A 17,932-nucleotide genomic window follows, 5' to 3' on the forward strand; every position below is an offset into this window, starting at 1 on the left:
TTTTTTCATTTTTCTTTCTATTATTTATTTGAGAGAGAGAGAATGTGCATACCAGGGCCACCAGCCAATGCAAACAAACTCCAGATGCATGTGCCACCTTGTGCATCTAGCTTACATGGGTCCTGAGGAATCAAACTAAGGTCCTTTGGCTTTGCAGGCAAGTACCTTAACCACTAAGCCATCTCTCCACCCTATTTTGAGTGCCCCATGTCAAAAACCCTCCACACACATACATACAAACCAACACCACCTTCTTTTTTTTTTTCTCTGGAGGTAGGGTCTCACTCTAGCCGAGGCTGACCTGAAATTCACTAGGTAATCTCAGGGTGGCCTTGAACTCACGGTGATCCTCCTACCTCTGCCTCCGAGTGCTGGAACTAAAGGCGTGTGCCACCACACCTGGCTATCCACCACCAATTTTTTTTTTTTTTTTTTTTTTTTTTTTTTTTTGTTACCCACTTCTGACTAAAAGGAATTTGCTTACCTTTTTTTGTTTTTGTTTTTGTTTTTTGAGGTAGGCTCTCTCTCTAGCCAAGACTGACCTAGAATTTATTCTGTAGTCTCAGGATAGCCTCCAACACATGGTGATTCTCCTACCTCTGCTTCCCAAGTGCTAGGATTAAAGGTGTATGCCACCATGTTCGGCTTCAAGAAAAACTATTATTGGGCTGAAGAGATGGCTTGGTGGTTAAGGCACTTGCCTGCGAAGTCTAAGGACCCAGGTTCAATTCCCCAGAACCCACATAATCCAGATGCACATGGTGGTGCATGCACCTGGAGTTCGATTCCAGTGGCTACAGTCCCTGGTGCACCAATTCTCTCTCCCTCTCCCCCTCCCTCCCCCCCCCCAATAAATTCTTAGTATCTGTTGTGTACAGTGGTTCAGTTCACATTCAGGCAGCCCACCAAGCTCTCTAGAAAGTTCGGGCTGGAAGCATGGCTTAGCAGTTAAGGCATTTGCCTGCCAAGCCAAAGGACCCAGTTTCGATTCCCCAGGACCCACATAAACCAGATGCACAAGGTGGTGCATGCATCTGGGGTTCATTCTCAGCAGCTAGAGACCCTAGCACACCCATATTCATTCTCTCTCTCTCCCTCTCCCTCTCTCTTTCTCTCTCTCTCTCTCTCTCTCTCTCTCTCTCTCTCTCTCTCTAATAAATAAATATAAATAGAACAAAATTTTTTTTAAAAAAAAGTTGCCTAGCCAGGCGTGGTGGCACATTCCTTTAATCCCAGCATCCTGGAGGCAGAAGTAGGATTGAGGCCAGCCTGGAACTGCAGAGTAAGTTCCAGGTTAGTCTGGGCTACAGAGAAAACCTACCTTGAAGAAAAAAAAGAAAAAGACTTGTCTAGATGAGAAGTGCTGGCTGGGAAAATGGAGCAGGCATGGACTAGTTAGGAAGAGGAGTCTTGACTTCTGCTCTGAGCATGACATGGTACCTGGCATCTTCCCTTTAACCACAACTGCAGGTTTTTATACTCAGGCCATTCTAAGCATAAGAAACCATAATGTGCACCCACTCCGCATCTTGGCAAGGAGCATCTCATAATGGGGAAGGGGTTCTTTCCACCTTGCCCCTCATGCATGGGGAGATTTGTTAGCTCTTTGTGACAGGGACCCTAACAGGTAATTTGCACCTAATGTTTTGTTTTCCATTGAAGAGTATATGTTCATTATTTCCAGTTGAAAAAAGTTAGACGAAATTAGACTGCTGGCTTAGGTTATAGGTTGTAGGTAGTACAGCTTTTGAATCCAGGGTTCTCTTGAGCTATTTTCCAGTGTTTCCAAGATACCTCATATTTGGCCAGACTATCCAGAGGCAAATTTCTTGAGACCACTGGGAAATGAGCTTGCATGAAATGTTTCCAGTAGAGAAGGACACAGTTGATATCCCATTGCACTTTGATATATTTTTTTTTTGGAAATGCAACCACTGTTCATTATTTTACAGAACCCAATGCTGGACAGATCCAAGAAGGAATTGGAGAAGCCGTGAACAATATTGTGAAGCATTTTCACAAACCTGAAAAAGAGGTATTATGGGCTTTAAAACAGTATAGTGACGTGTGTGTGTGTATGCACGCGCCTGTGCAGGCCAAGATCTCTTGCCACTACAATGAACTGCAGACATGTACACCACTTTGTGTCTGGCTTTACATAGGTGCTGGGGAATTGAACTCAGGTTGGCAGGCTTTGCAAAGATGCACCTATAACCTCTGAGCTGTCCCTCAGCCCTAGTATAGTGGAACTTTTAAAGATACTTTTATATGTGATGTGTGAGGCATTATGGGTACCCTAATTTTCATTTGTAAGCCTTCTTTCTTTGTATATTTTTTATTTACTTATTGTGTTTTTGGTTTTTTGAGATAGGGTCTCACTGTAGCCCAGAATTCACTATGTAGTCTTAGGGTGGCCTTGAACTCACAGTGGTCCTCCTACTCTGCCTCGTGAAGGCTAGGATTAAAGGTGTGCTCCACCACACCTGGCTCTATTTTATTTCTTTTTTCAAGGTAGGGTCTCACTTATCAGTGGCCTCAAACTCACCACAATCCTCCTACCTCTGCTCCCCCCACACACACACACCTGGCTTCATTTGTAAGGTTTTTTTTTTTAATTTTTTTGCTTATTATTTATTTATTTATTTGAGAATGACAGAGAAAGAGGAAGGGAGAGAGAGAGAGAGAGAGAATGGGTACGCCAGGGCTTCCAGCCACTGCAAACGAACTCCAGACATGTGCACCCCCTGTACATCTGGCTAACGTGAGTCCTGGGGAATCGAGCCTTGAACCAGGGTCCTTAAGCTTCACAGGCAAGTGTTTAACTGCTGAGCCATCTCTCCAGCCCTTTTGTTTTGTTTTGTTTTTAATTTGAGAGCAACAGACACACAGAGAGAGAGAATGGGTGCACGAGGGCCTTCAGCCACTGCAAATGAACTCCAGATGCATACACCACCTTGTGCATCTGGCTTACGTGGGTCCTGGGGAATCAAGCCTCAAACCAGGGTCCTTAGGCTTCACAGGCAAGTGCTTAACTGCTGCTAAGCCATCTCTCCAGCCCCTGCTTTTTAATATCTACAGAAGCATGCTTTGTGTAGCTACTCATAGCACTTAATGTCTCTAGTGTTTTGTTTTTTTTTTAAATTTTTTTAAATTTTACTTATTTGAGAGAGAGGAAAGAGTGAGAGAGAGAGAATGGGCACACCAGGGCCTACAGCCACTGTAAATGAACTCCAGACGTGTGTACCCCCTTGTGCATCTGGTTTACATGGGTCCTGAGGAATTGAACTGGTATCCTTTGGCTTTGCAGGCAAATGCCTTAACCACTAAGCTATCCCTCCAGCCCTCTCTAGTGTTTTCTTAAACCCAGAGGCAACAAATTTCCTGTGTCACTATGTTTCCTGTGTCACTAATGTTATGCTTCACAGAGAGGAAGCCTCACAGTGCTGCTATGTGGAGAAAATGGCCTGGTTGCTGCACTTGAACAAGTGTTCCACCATGGATTCAAATCTGCCCGCATCTTTCACAAGAATGTCTTCATCTGGGATTTCGTAGGTAAATTAGGTAGTTGTATGTTATTATAAGGTAATTGAAATGTTTCTTAGAAAACTGAAAACCCAGAACTTTGAATGAATAATGGCTAGTGATAAGGGAGTATGTATCTAAAAAATATATAAACTTGGCTGGGTATGGTGGTGCATACCTTTAATCCCAGCACTCAGGAGGCAGAGGTAGTAGGAGGATCACCACAAGTTTGAGGCCACCCTGAGACTACATAGTGAATTCCAGGTCAGCCTGGGCTACAATGAGACCGTGCCTGAAACATAAATAAATAGGGCTGAAGAGATAGCTTAGAAGGTAAGGCACTTGTGGGGAAAACCAAAGGACTCAGGTTCAATTCCCAGTACTCACATAAAGCTAGATGCACAAGGTGGCACATGCTTCTGGAGTTCATTGGCAATGGCTAGAGGCCCTGATGCACCCATTCCCGTGTGTGTGTGTGTGTGTGTGTGTGTGTGTGTGTGTGTCCTTCTCCCTCTCTCATAAGTAAATAAATAAAATATTTTTTAAAGATTATTCTATATTTTATTTATTTATGAGAGAAAGAGCCTGACAACTCATAGTGAATTCCAGGTTAGCCTAGGCTAGAGTGAGACCCTGGCTCAAAAACAAAGAGCTGGGCATGGTGTTGCACACATCGCTGAGTTTGAGACCAGTCTTAGACTACATAGTAAATTCCAGGTCATCCTGAGCTGGAGACATGGCTCAACAATTAAGGCACTTGATTGCAAAGCCTAATGACCCAGGTTTGGTTTCCCAGTAACCACATAATGACAGATGCATAATATGGTACATGCATCTGTAGCTCATTTGTAATGGTAAGAGGCCCTAACATGTCCATTCTCCATCTCTCTCTCTGCTTGGAAATAAATAAAACATTAAAAACAAAAACAAAAACTAAGAAGGGGCTGGAGAGATGGCTTAGCAGTTAAGGCGCCTGCCTGTGAAGCCTAAGGATCCAAGTTCGGTTCTCCAGGTCCCATGTAAGCCAGATGCACAACATGTGTCTGGAGTTTGTTTGCAGTGGCTGGGGGCCCTTGTGCGCCTGTTCTCTCTCTATCTTGACCCCTCTCCCTCTCTCTGTCTCTAATATATAAAATTAAATCTTTTTTAAAAACTAGGAAAAAAAAATATGTCAACAAATAGTGAATAAGATCCCTGTAAAAGACTTATGTTCTGGTGGGGAGTAGGGAACAAGCTATACAGAATTTTAACATATATGTAATTCATATTGCATATGGGAAGGTGATCATTGATTCAGAAAAAACAGAGCATGGTAAAAGCAAATAGTAAACTGGTCTTTTCACTGGAATGTTTATAGGCTTGTTGACAAGTTAACATTGTGATACATATAGGGTCTGTGGAGAGCCCAGGAAAGTCCTTGAATGCCAAACCCTAGGTTTGTGTTTGTATTTAACCAAAGAATTTGGCAACCTAAATTAGGAAGTATAATTATTAAATTATTATACTTATTTAGGAAAGTACAAAAACCAAGAGAAGGAAAATGAAACCACCCACATGGTCTGAGAGCCCATATGGGCCTAGAAGAAATGTGAAAACAGATTTAGAGAGAGAGGGAAAAAAAAAAGTACAGAGAACTCCTGCCATGTGGGGGCAGGAGTAGGTAGGTAGGGGTCAGGGGCTGTTAGAGGACAAAGGACAGTGACCGGTCAGTCTTTAACTGCCTCCAGCTGAACAGAGTGGGGACTATCTAAGGAACCACAAAGTGTACTGATAGAGTGTAGGAAGACAGTACTGGAAGAAAATGTTGGGGGAAAAGAATAAAAGCAACCTGAGCATGGTGATGCACGCCTTTAATCCCAGCACTCAGGAGGTAGAGGTAGGAGAATTGCCCTGAGTTCAAGGCCACCCTGAGACTACATAGTGAATTTCAGGTCAGCTCGGGCTACAGTGAGACCCTACCTCGAAAAAAAAAGAGAGAGAGAGGGAGAGGGAGGGAGAGAGAAAGAAAGACAGGAAGGAAGGAAGGAAGGAAGGAAGGAAGGAAGGAAGGAAGGAAGGAAGGAAGGAAGGAAGGAAGGAAGGAAGGAAGGAAGGAAGGAAAACAAGCAGGCAGGCAAGCAAGGGGCTAATGGGAAGTGGACACACAGCAAGCTGGTTGCCTTTAGGGTCTCCATTCTTGCAGACCTCTAAGTCTTGGACAGCAGTGGATGGAGTTGGATGGTCTCAGGACCATCTGAGTGTGAGCTGACTGAGCTTCTCTCCCAGAACTGTTCACCAATTAGCACAGCGCTGTCTGTCATGGTCTGAATCTGTTCCTGTATGGTTTGTAAAGCAGATGAGATACTAGCAGAGTTATTAGGAAAATATATACAATATTTAACCCTGATAATGGCAAATATACCATATTTTTGTATAATGGCCTTCCTCATCATTTGAACCTCAGGGTTTAGAAGGGAGATTTTGTCAGCTTTGTCATTTAAAGCCATTTGATTTTTTTTTTTTTTTTTGAGGTAGGGTCTCACTCTAGCCCAGGCTGACCTGGAATTCACTATGGAGTCTCAGGGTGGCCTCGAACTCACAGCAATCCTCCTACCTCTGCCTCCCGAGTGCTGGGATTAAAGGCATGCGCCACCATGCCCGGCCCATTTGATTTTTTATGTGCCATATGACATATTCTAAACCAGTAGATGGAATAAAAACTAAGATCAAGACCCTACCTCGAAAAACAAAAAACAAAACTAAGATCAAATGATCATATCATTGAAAAACATTTTTAGTCTGCTGGTGTTTTACTCACCAGTAAATTGGCTGGGCACTCCAAGGTTTTTGTGTTTGTCGCCCTTGTATCCAAGGAAATCCCAGAGTGTAATTTTAAAATCTCTCCTGGGGATATCCAGGACCAAAGGTTGGTACTATGGTGCCAGTGGGTACCATTAGGGGCTGTGCAGCATACATTCATTAGCAAACCATTCTGATGGTTGAAGGATAATGATGTTCTGGCACAAGTCTGAAGGAACCCATCCTAGGTAACAAACTTTATTACTGAGATATTTTGTGAGAATGTGGATTCTGTGTTCCCAGCATAAGGGAGCCTTTTGACTTAAATGACTTTTAGTTGGAGTCATCCACATATATATATTCCAGATTTGAAAATAACCATCCTAGTCAGGCATGGTGGCACACACCTTTAATCCCAGTACTCAGGAGGCATAGGTAGGAAGATTGCCATGAGTTCAAGGCCAACCTGAGACTACATAGTAAAATTCCAGGTCAACATGAGCTAGAGGGAGATCCTACCTCAAAAATCAAAAAGAAAGAAACGAAAATAACCATCCTGGTATCAATGATTGTTCTCCCTTACCATGGAGATAGAACTGTTGGAGAGGGGCCAACATACTTTTTCAGAACTTTGTCAGTATCTTTTTTTTCTTAATTTATTTAAGAGAGAGAATGAGAGAGAGAGACAATGACCACACTAGGGCTTCCGGGCACACCAGGGCTTCCAGCCACTGCAAACGAACTCCAGATGCATGTGCCACCTTGTGTATCTGGCTTATGTGGGCCCTAAGAAATTGAACTGAGGTCCTTTGGCTTTGCAGGCAAGTGCCTTTAACCACTAAGCCATCTCTCCAACCTCTTTCTTTTTCTTTTTTGAGGTAGGATCTCACTCTAGCCCAGGCCGACCTGGAATTCACTATTTAGTTCCAGGCTAGCCTCAAACTCAAGGTGATCCTCCTACCTCTGCTTCCCAAATGGTATGGGATTAAAGGCTTGTGTCACCACACCCAGCTTTTGTTTCTGTTTTTTGTCTCTGTATGTTTGTGTGTGTGTGTCGTTTTTTGAGGTAGGGTCTCACTCTAGCCCAGGCTGACCTGGAATTCACTGGGGACTCAAACCTGGGTCCTTAGGCTTTGCAGGCAAGCGCCTTGACCACTAAACCATCTCTCCAGTGCAGTCTCCTCTTTTGAGAAGCCCTTTCTATGTCTGTTTGTTTTTGGTAGAGTTGATAGGCCATTGGGAAACATCCCACCTAGTAACCTGAGTTACAGTAGGAAAGCTTGCTCATTCCTGGTTGATATATACTTGTAATTGGTTCCAGTCATCTCCTTGGAAAGGAGATATTCATCCAGGAAGACCAGAGGTGCTGGAAGTGGACAGGAATCCACAAACCCAGCAGTCAGTCTGATGACAATCCTGCGCATATTCTTGGACCCATACAAGGAGTGAATTTCCACCCTAGGGGTAGGCAGGTGAAACAGCAGCAAGGATATAAAGTGAGGCGTGCTTTGTGGTGAGAGGGACCACTGATCTGTCTACTGGTGTGCGTTTACGCCATGGCATGCCCCTGTGTGTTTGGTTATACTTTTCTCTGTGAATGTTTAAGACCCAGCAGGTAGCCAAAAGTTAATCCAAAACTTAATTTTGGAGGTCACCCATGGCTCTCCATAGAAGACGCTAGGGACCTGGGAAGAGCACTACAGCCTCTGCAGGACTGGTGCTATCTGTTAGGGTGAGTCAGGGCTGCGCTGGCCAAATGCCTGGAGGACTGTTCTCAGTTGTGACTCCTTTTTGAGACTCTTCTGGTTTCTTTGTTTCTGGGTCTTCGTGTTCCCCTGATCAGGTGTCTTACCAGAGGGCCAGTGTCAAACACATTGGAAGTGGCCTTGTTACCTAGGACTGGGGGCCAAAATATTGGCCTTTTTAGCTCCGATGATTCCAATGGGCTTTGGCTTCTACACAGGTTATTAACACACTTAGAAAGGAAGTTACACCAGTGACACGGGTAGGAGCTTACCTCATGCTCAAGCTGTTTGGCACCTGAAAAGCAGCTTGGGGTCTTTTATGGGTTCACAGGTGTAGAGGCTAGTCTCTGTTTGGGTTCCTGTGAACTCTCCTAGGAGGTGTGCCACATTCTAACCCTGGTGTGATGAATCCAAGAGTGCATGCCTATCACCTTGACAGCCTTGGGGGCAGAAAAAATGACTGGTCCAGGTGAGGTGGAGCAAGGTCACCCTGAGATTACATAGTGAATCCCAGGTCAGCCTGGCTAAAGTGAAACCCTACCTTGAAAACCAAAAAAGGGGGTGGGGAGGGAAGGAAGGAAAGTAGGAAAGGGAAGAGAGGAAGGAATGAAGGGAAGGGAAGGAAGGAAGGGAGGGAGGGAAGGAAGGAGGATGAGAGAGGAGGGAAAGGAAAGGAAAAAATGACTGGGTGTAAAGGCCCTCCCAGGTAAGTTCTAAGGAGGGGCCCTCTTTAAATGTTTTTATTAAAACCAACTCTCCTGGGCAAAATGAAGGTGGCCTGGTGTCATCCTATCCTGGGTCTGTCTGTTTTAGTTCTGCCAGGTCCATAATATGAGATATTGTAATACAATATTATAGTGCCGGTACTATTGGAAAGGAAGGGGATGCCTCAATGGCGTTATTCCTAGTTGTCCCAGAGTGCTTCTTAACCACTCTAAGTCCAGTAGCAATGCATTTTTCCAGGAGCTCTGGGCATCCTGCATTAGCTTGGTTAGGTGTCTTTTGTTTTTTCAAGGTAGGGTTTCACTCTATCCCTGGCTGACCTGGAATTCACTATACAGTCTCAGGGTGGCCTTGAGCTCACAGCTATCCTCTTATCTCTGCCTCCCAAATGCTGGGATTAAAGGCGTGCACCACAATGGGCTATTTTTTTCCTTCTTTTTTTTTTTTTTTAAAGAGAGAGATGGAGAATGGTTGTGCCAGGGCTTCCAGCCACTGCAGACTAACTCCAGATGCATGTGCCACCTTGTGCACCTGGCTTATGTGGACACTGGTGAATCAAACTGAGGTTCTTTGGCTTTGCAGGCAAGCACCTTAACCACTAAGCCATCTCTTCAGCCCAGTTAGGTGACTTTTAAGTAGGACATTAATCTTCTTTATCTTTTCAGAGGATTCAGGATGCCAGTTGCAGTAGAGATTAAATTGTATCCCCAAGGCCTGGGAGACCTTTTAAGATTTTATTTTAATTTATCTATTAGAGATGGGGGCAGGGGAGAGAATGGTCACACCAGGCTCTCTAGCCAATGCAAACAAACTCTAGATGCATGTATCACCATGTGCATCTGGCTAACATGGGACCTGGAGAACTGAACCTGGGTCCTTAGGTTTCGCAGGCATGCGCCTTAACCGCTTAGCCATCTCTCCAGCCCGAGAGACCTTTTGAGTAACTTCTGCCTTAAAAGCTGGTCCATTGTCACTCTGTATGTTCTTGGGTATTCCAAATCTTGGAATGATTTCACCTAAATCTTAGGCCTTTTTTATCTGGCAAGGGAAGTCCTCAACCCATCCAGCAAAAGTACTTACCCATCCCAGTAACAAGTGGGTTTTGGGACCCCTGGCAAATGGGTGAAGTCTGTTTGCCGGTCTTCCCTGGGTATTTCCCTTGCCTTTGGTTTCCGGGAGGGGTGGATGACCACTGCGAGGGTCAGTCTGCTGACAAACTTCACATTTCAAGCTGTCTGAGCCCTTGCATTCGTTATGCTCCTGCCCATACACATTTTTTTGTTAGTTGAATTGGGTGTTCTCTCCCCAAATGACATACATGATGAAGAGACTTTAAGACTTTCCATGTAAGGACTGAGGCAGCCATATATGGCCGTCAGAGGTAACGCTCCCCCATGGTGATCTAAGTTGCAGCCATCCTCTCTTCTCTTCAGGTCTGTTATAGGCTTTCAGGTGGAAGGAGGGAACCCTCCCATAGAAGGAGAGACATCTCTCCTGTCTTCAGGGCTACAGCTTTAGCTGCTGAATGATTTCCTAAGATCATCAGGTCATCACCCTTTGGATGCCCACAGCAGTGTAAGACGGTCACCTTATGAGGGCGCAGGACTGCCTCTAGAAGATTTAGATTTTTTTTTTTTTTGGTTGGTTGTTTTTTTGAAGTAGGGTCTCACTCTAGCCCAGGCTTTCCTGGATTTCACTGTGGAGTCTCAGGGTGGCCTCGAACTCATGGCAGTCCTCCTACCTCGGCCTCCTGAGTGGTGGGGTTAAAGGTGTGTGCCACCACACCCAGCTAGATTTAGAATTTTGTTGTTGTTGTTGTTTCTAGGTAGGGTCTTTCTCTAGTGACCAGGCTGACCTGGAATTCACTATGAAGTTTCAGGGTGGCCTTGAACTCACAGCGATCCTACCTTCCAAATGCTGAGATTAAAAGCGTGTGTCACCATGCCTGGCTCTAGAATTTTCTTTGAATGTTTAACTGAAGTTCCTGAAGCAGTTAACAAACCTCTTTTCTGCCAAATAGCTGCATGAGCATGTAGTAGTAAGTAAGCATATTTGGAGTCTGTAGAAATATTTTCCCATGCTCATTCCAAGCTCCGGTCAGAGCTATTAACTCTGCTAATTGGGCCCTGGTATTAGCTGGAAGTGGGTCAAATTCAAGAATCCCATGTTCTGGACTGGAGAGATGGCTTAGTGGTTAAGGCGCTTACCTGCAAAGCCAAAGGACCCAGGTTTGATTCCCCAGTACCCACGTAAAGCCAGATGCACAAGGTGGCACGTGCATCTGGAGTTCGTTTGCAGTGGCCAGAGGCTCTGGTGCACCCATTCTCTCTCTATCTACCTTTCTCAGATACTTTTCAAAATCTCTTTTTCTGTTAGCACTGCATATCCTACCCTTCCAGTTCCATCCTGAGCAAAAGAACTCCCATCTGTCAATAGCTGTAGATTGGGTTAGTACCAAGGGCTGAGCTGGCAGCATAGGTTTCTAGTGAGACCTCTTTACAGGAGTGTTCAAGCTCTTTCTCCTCTGAAAGGTAAGTAGCAGAGTTGAGAGAAGAGCAAACCTTAGGAGTTATTTCATGTCTCTGGGATTAAAGGCTTCCACCAACATGCCTGGCTAGATGTAAAACTTATTTTCTTTGATCTTTCTTTTTTTGTAGGGTGTCACTGTAGCTCAGGCTAATCTGGAATTTACTCTGTAGTCTCAGGGTGGCTTTGAACTCACACCAATACTCCTACCTCTGCCTCCCAGGTGCTGGGATTAAAGGCATGAGCCACCATACCTGGCAAAAATTTTCTTTCTTAATCATACTGGCCATAATAAAAGTGCTCATAAAAAAAATAAAGTGCTCAGTAGCCACATGTGTTTACTAGCAACCAACTAGACCATGTATATGTAGAACATTTCCATCATCACAGAGTGTTCTCACTCTACGCAGCCAACTAGACCATGTATATGTAGAACATTTCCATCATCACAGAGAGTTCTCACTCTACGCAGCTAACTGGACCATGTATATGTAGGACATTTCCACCATCACAGAGAGTTCTCACTCTACGCAGCCAACTAGACCATGTATATGTATGACATTTCCACCATCACAGAGAGTTCTCACTCTACGCAGCCAACTAGACCATGTATATGAAGAACATTTCACCATCACAGAGAGTTCTCACTCTACGCAGCCAACTAGACCATGTATATGAAGAACATTTCACCATCACAGAGAGTTCTCACTCTACGCAGCCAACTAGACCATGTATATGAAGAACATTTCACCATCACAGAGAGTTCTCACTCTACGCAGCCAACTAGACCATGTATATGTAGAACATTTCCACCATCACAGAGAGTTCTCACTCTACGCAGCCAACTAGACCATGTATATGTAGAACATTTCCATCATCACAGAGTGTTCTCACTCTACGCAGCCAACTAGACCATGTATATGTAGATCATTTCCACCATCACAGAGAGTTCTCACTATACGCAGCCAACTAGACCATGTATATGTAGGACATTTCCACCATCACAGAGAGTTCTCACTCTACGCAGCCAACTAGACCATGTATATGAAGAACATTTCACCATCACAGAGTGTTCTCACTGTACGCAGCTAACTGGACCATGTATATGTAGGACATTTCCACCATCACAGAGAGTTCTCACTCTACGCAGCCAACTAGACCATGTATATGTAGGACATTTCCACCATCACAGAGAGTTCTCACTCTACACAGCCAACTAGACCATGTATATGAAGAACATTTCACCATCACAGAGAGTTCTCACTGTACGCAGCCAACTGGACCATGTATATGTAGGATATTTCCACCATCACAGAGAGTTCCCACTCTACGCAGCCAACTAGACCATGTATATGAAGAACATTTCACCATCACAGAGAGTTCTCACTCTATGCAGCCAACTAGACCATGTATATGAAGAACATTTCACCATCACAGAGAGTTCTCACTCTACGCAGCCAACTAGACCATGTATATGAAGAACATTTCCACCATCACAGAGAGTTCTCACTGTACACAGCTAACTGGACCATGCATGTATAGAGCATTTCCACCATCACAGAAAGTTCTTACTCTATGCAGGCCTGCTAAGAGTTGTAATTTTTCTCTCATTATGCAGCAATTTTAGAATTCCTGAATTCCTAGTTTCTTTTTTTGGTTATTTGAGATAGGGTCTCACTGTGGTCCAGGCTGACCTGGAATTCACTATGTAGTCTCAGGGTGGCCTCATACTCAGTGATTTTCCTACCTCTGCCTCCGAGTGCTGGGATTAAAGGTGCACATGACCATGCCTGGCCTCTCCCTGGTTTCTTTTGTTGTTATTTTTAATTTATTTTGAGATGGAGAGAGAGAGAATGAGCTGCCAGGGGCCGTCAGCTGCTGCTAGGGAACTCCAGATGCATGCGCCCCCTTGTGTGCATGTGCAGCGTTGAGCACTTGCATCACTGCATCTGGTTCATGTGGGACCTGGGGATTAGAACAGGAGTTCTTAGGCTTTGCAGGCAAGCACCGTAATAGCTAAGCCGTCTCTCCATCCCTGGGTTTTTTGTTTGTTTTTTGTTTTTGAGGTACTGTCTCATTCTAGCCCCAGGATTCCTCTGACCTGAAATTCACCATGAGGTCCCAGGCTGGCTTCAAACTCATGGCAATCCTCCTATCTTTGCCTCCTGAGTGCTGGGATTAGAGGTATGCACCACCATGCTTTTTAAATATGCTTTTTTTTTTCATTTATTTATGTATTTTAGACACAAAGAGAAAAAGGCCGATAGAGAAAATGAGTATGAGCACACCAGAGCCTCCAGCTGCTGAAATGAACCTCAGATGCATGTGCCACTTTCTGCATCTGGTTCTACGTGGGTCCTGGGGTGTCAAACCTGGGCCATCAGGCTTTGTTAATTGCTGAGCCTTCTCTCTAGCCCCTTTTATTTTATTTTATTTTATTTATTTACTTATTTATTTATTTGGTTATTGAAGGTAGAGTCTCACTCTAGCTCAGGCTGATCCTCCTACCTCTGTCTCCCAAGTGCTGGGATTAAAGGCTTGTGCCACCACGCCCGGCAATTTTTTTGTTTCTTGTTTTGTTTTCTTTTTGAGGTGAGGTCTCTCTCTAGCCCAGGCTGACCTGGAATTCATTATGCAGTCTCAGGGTGGCCTTGAACTCACAGCAATCCTCTTACCTCTACCTCCCAAGAGCTGGGATTAAAGGCATGTGCCAACACTACCGGCTTAAAATATTTTTATTTATTATTTACAAGCAGAAAGAGAGATAAAATATGAATGGGGTACCCCAGGGCCTCTTGCCACTATAAATAAATTCCAGATGCATATCTCACTTTGTATATATGGCTTTACATGGATACTAAGAGATGGAATACAAGCTGTCAAGCTTTGCAAGCAAACACTTTGAACTGCTGAGCCATCTTCCCAGCCCCAGGAAGATAATTTAAAGAAAATAAACTTTTCAGCCTTCTGGAATATGGACTTGATTAGATTGTAAATTCTGGGGAGCACATTGTTCTGCCATGAACCTCTGGAATTCAACCTAAGACCAGTGGTAATGATTGTGGCTAGAGGACTGACTTTTGTGGCAAGCCTCACTAATGTTTCCAGAATAAATTAAGTGGTGTGGGCTAGAGAGATGGCTTAGTGGTTAAGGCACTTGCCTGCAAAGCCCAAGGACCCAGATTTGATTCCCCAGTAGTCACATAAGCTAGATATACAAGGTGGCACATGTGTCTGGAGTTTGTTTGCAGTGACTAGAGGACCTGGCGTACCCTTTTTCTCCCGTGTCCCCCCCTCCCCCCCCTTGCAAATAAATAATTTGATAAAAGTATTTGTAAAAAATTAAATATGTATTGACATTTCTGTAGGTAAGTGCTAGGTTGTGATATTATTCTGTTGTCCTTCCCCAGAGAAAGTGGTGGCTTATTTTGAAACTACTGACCAGAGTCTAGACAATGAAGATGATGTCCTTATTCAGAAATCATCCTACAAGACCTTCTGCCATTATGTGAATGCTATTAACACTGCACCCAGGAACATTGGAAAGGATGGCAAGTTCCAGATTCTAGTTTGCCTTGGAACACGGTATAAAACCTGATTTTTCTTTCCCAGTTCTTGTTAAATGATTCACAGGAGTTATACCATGCTTAGCCACTTCTGAAGCTTATTCTTGGGTTTCTTTCATTCCAAATTCTGTGATGATACTGTTTTCTGGGTACCTTCCTGTCACTTCACCACTACCACTACATGAAGTATCAACTGATTTCCTTGTTTTATAGGTGAGAAGATAAGAAATAGATGAGGCGGGGGCTGGAGAGATTGCTTAGTGTTTAAGGTGCTTGCCTGCAAAGCCAAAGGACCTCAGTTCAATTCCCCAGGACCCATGTAAGCCAGATGCACAAGGGGGTGCATGCGTCTGGAGTTCATTTGCAGTGGCTGGAGGCCCTGGCGTACCCATTCTGTCTCTCCCTCTCTCTGCCTCTTTTTTTTTTTTTTTCTCTCTCTCTCTCTCTCTCAAATAAATAAAATAAAGTTTAAAAAAAAATAAGAGCCGGGTCTGGTGGTGCACAGCTCTAATCCCAGCATTTGGAGGCAGAGGTAGAAAGAAGGATTGCTGTGAGTTTGAGGCTACTCTGTGACGATATAATGAATTCCAGGTCAGCCTGGGCTACAGCGAAATCCTACCTCGAAAAAACAAAAATCAAAATAATTATAATAATAATATATGAGGCATAGATATTAGCTAACTATCCCATGGTCACATAGCAAGAAAGAAAGGGGCTGGAGAGATGGCTTAGCCATTAAGGCCCATGCCTGCGAAGCCTAAGAATCCAGGTTCAATTCTCCAGGTCCCGCATAAATCAGATGTGCAAGGTGGTGGCGCATGTGTCTGGAGTTCATTTGCAATTGGCTAGAGGCCCTGGCATGCACATTGTCTCCCTGTCTCTAATAAATAAATAAAAATAATTTTAAAAAAAAAAAAAGCAAGCAGCCATGCCTGATGGCACAGGCCTGCTGTCTCAGCTACTCAAGAGGATAAAGCAGCAGATCATAAGTTCAAGACCTGCCTGGTTCAGAGCCAGCCTGAGCAACTTAACAAGACCATGTTTGAAAAGAGTGAAAAGATGTGGGGCATGGTGACATATGCCTTTAATCCTAACACTCTGGAGGCAGGGGTAGGAGGATCACAGTGAGTTTGAAGTGACCTTGATACTACAGAGTGAGTTCCAGGTCAGCCTGGGCTAGAACCCCTCCCCTACAAGAAAATTCTTCAGTGTACCCAGATCTTGTAATACACTTTTATTTATTTATTTTATGAAAGAGAATTTTTCGCCAGGGCATCTAGCCACTGCAGTCAAACTCCAGATGCATGTGCCTCCTTGTTTGCAAGCATGACCTTGCATATGCATCACTTTGTGCATCTGGTTTACATGGGATCTGGGGAGTTGAGCCTGGGCCCTTAGGCGTTGCAAGCAAGCACCTTAACGCTCAGCATCTCTCCAGCCCTGTTTTTGTTTTTTGAGGTAGGGTCTCCTCTAGTTCAGACTTACCTAGATTTCACTACGTTGTCTCAGGCTGGCCTCAAACACACAGAGATCCTCCTGCCTCCTATCAGCCTCCCGAGTGCTGGAATTAAAGGCATGCGTCACCATGCCCAGCCTGTAATACATTTTTTATTTTATCTTATTATTTACTTGAAAGAGAGGAAGAGAAAGATAGAGAGAAAGGGAATGGGTGTGCCGTTCTGTACTGCAGACCTCTGCAAACACTTGCGCCACCTTTTGCATCTGGCTTTACATGGGTACTGGGGAATCAAACTCAAATCCTTAGACTTTAAAGGCAAGTGCCTTAACCATTATACCATCTCTCCAGCCTGTAACACACTTTAAACTCCATTTCCTATTAGCTTTTCATCCCATTATTCTTCTCTATCAGCAGTGCCCAGCTCCTTTGCTTCTGCTTCACCTCCGCTAATAGCAGAGCTTTACTGGCTGTGCACCACCCAGCCCACCTTGCCAGTGAAAACACAATAGAGTAAGCGTAAGTTGTGTGCTGTGGCCCTTAATACTCAACACTGTTTCTGTTTGAGTTTGTAGGGATCACCTGCTCCCACAGTGGATTCCGTTGTTAGCGGAGTGTCCGGCCATCACCCGCATGTATGAGGAGAGCGCGCTCCTGCGCGACCGCATGACTGTCAATTCCCTCATCCGAATTCTGCAGACCATTCAGGACTTCACCATAGTTCTAGAAGGATCACTCATCAAAGGAGTAGATGTCTAAAGCAGCTGGTAGAAACTCTTGGTCCCATCCCTGGTTCCTGAACCTTCCGCAGCTACGGAGGCGCCTGAGCTTGTCTGGCAGCCGTGAGCAGGCTGGGAGAGCGCACTGGAGCAGCCTCTCCTCCGCACCCGAGGCAGGGCGCCCCATCAGAGTTCATTTGAACCTGGAATTTAGTACGAAATAGAGTATTTTCATGTGTTAGATGTGTGTAAATATGCTATCTTCTTTAAGAAATTATATTACTCTACTAAGATACTTTTCTTAGATTGTATAAAATAAGTAGTTTAAAATGCTGGGAGTAGAGGGGAGGATGGTGCTAGTCAGGAAGAAGCCAGTAAGTGAAGCCCAGGCTGGCTTTGTTCCTCCTGCCGAGTCTCAAAGAACCCAGAAGGCGCTGTTCTGTAGCAGCCTCCATGAGGAGTACCATCTTTTTGTGTGGTGAATGTATGCAGATTTACCTACTGTACCATAATCCTCATTTTCAAGTCTCGTTTAAGTTATAAACTGTTTTATACATTTGAATTAAGTCATTTTTCCAATCTTTGGGAAAGAAATTTTCAGTCAGCACAAGGTGAACTTACAATTAAAGTATTTTAAAATACCAGACCCCAGGAGTTTGGCTGAATTGGAAAGAGAACACAGGAAGCTCTGAGAAGTGTGTTTAAGTGTGGGATTATACCTTCTTCACACTTGGGAAAGATTAGTTCAGACTAGCTTCAGTCTTAGCGTTTTTATTATTGTTAATTCAGGAACTTTGGGCAGATATGAATTTCAGAGTGTTAACCAAGTAGCCATAATAGCTGCAAACAACAGCCTGATTGGGCAGTTTTCATTTGGCCATGGGAACTGTGCAGCAG

At 44.2% G+C, this 17,932-nt stretch overlaps 1 protein-coding gene across 2 annotated transcripts in view; it reads left to right on the forward strand.

Annotated features, from left to right (window-relative positions):
* Positions 1–17,681, forward strand: part of Dennd5b (DENN domain containing 5B) — a 124,338-nt gene extending 106,657 nt beyond the window's left edge. For both annotated transcript variants that reach the window (XM_045139475.1, XM_045139476.1), the window contains 4 exons: positions 1,953–2,035; positions 3,426–3,552; positions 14,705–14,879; positions 16,892–17,681. In XM_045139475.1, the coding sequence (XP_044995410.1) occupies positions 1,953–2,035; positions 3,426–3,552; positions 14,705–14,879; positions 16,892–17,075 (569 nt within the window). In that variant the 3' untranslated portion in view covers positions 17,076–17,681. The remainder of the gene's footprint in view (positions 1–1,952; positions 2,036–3,425; positions 3,553–14,704; positions 14,880–16,891) is intronic.
* Positions 17,682–17,932: the final 251 nt, after the last annotated feature.

Source organism: Jaculus jaculus, chromosome 22 (genome assembly GCF_020740685.1).
Source record: "Jaculus jaculus isolate mJacJac1 chromosome 22, mJacJac1.mat.Y.cur, whole genome shotgun sequence".
Taxonomy (NCBI): domain Eukaryota; kingdom Metazoa; phylum Chordata; class Mammalia; order Rodentia; family Dipodidae; genus Jaculus; species Jaculus jaculus.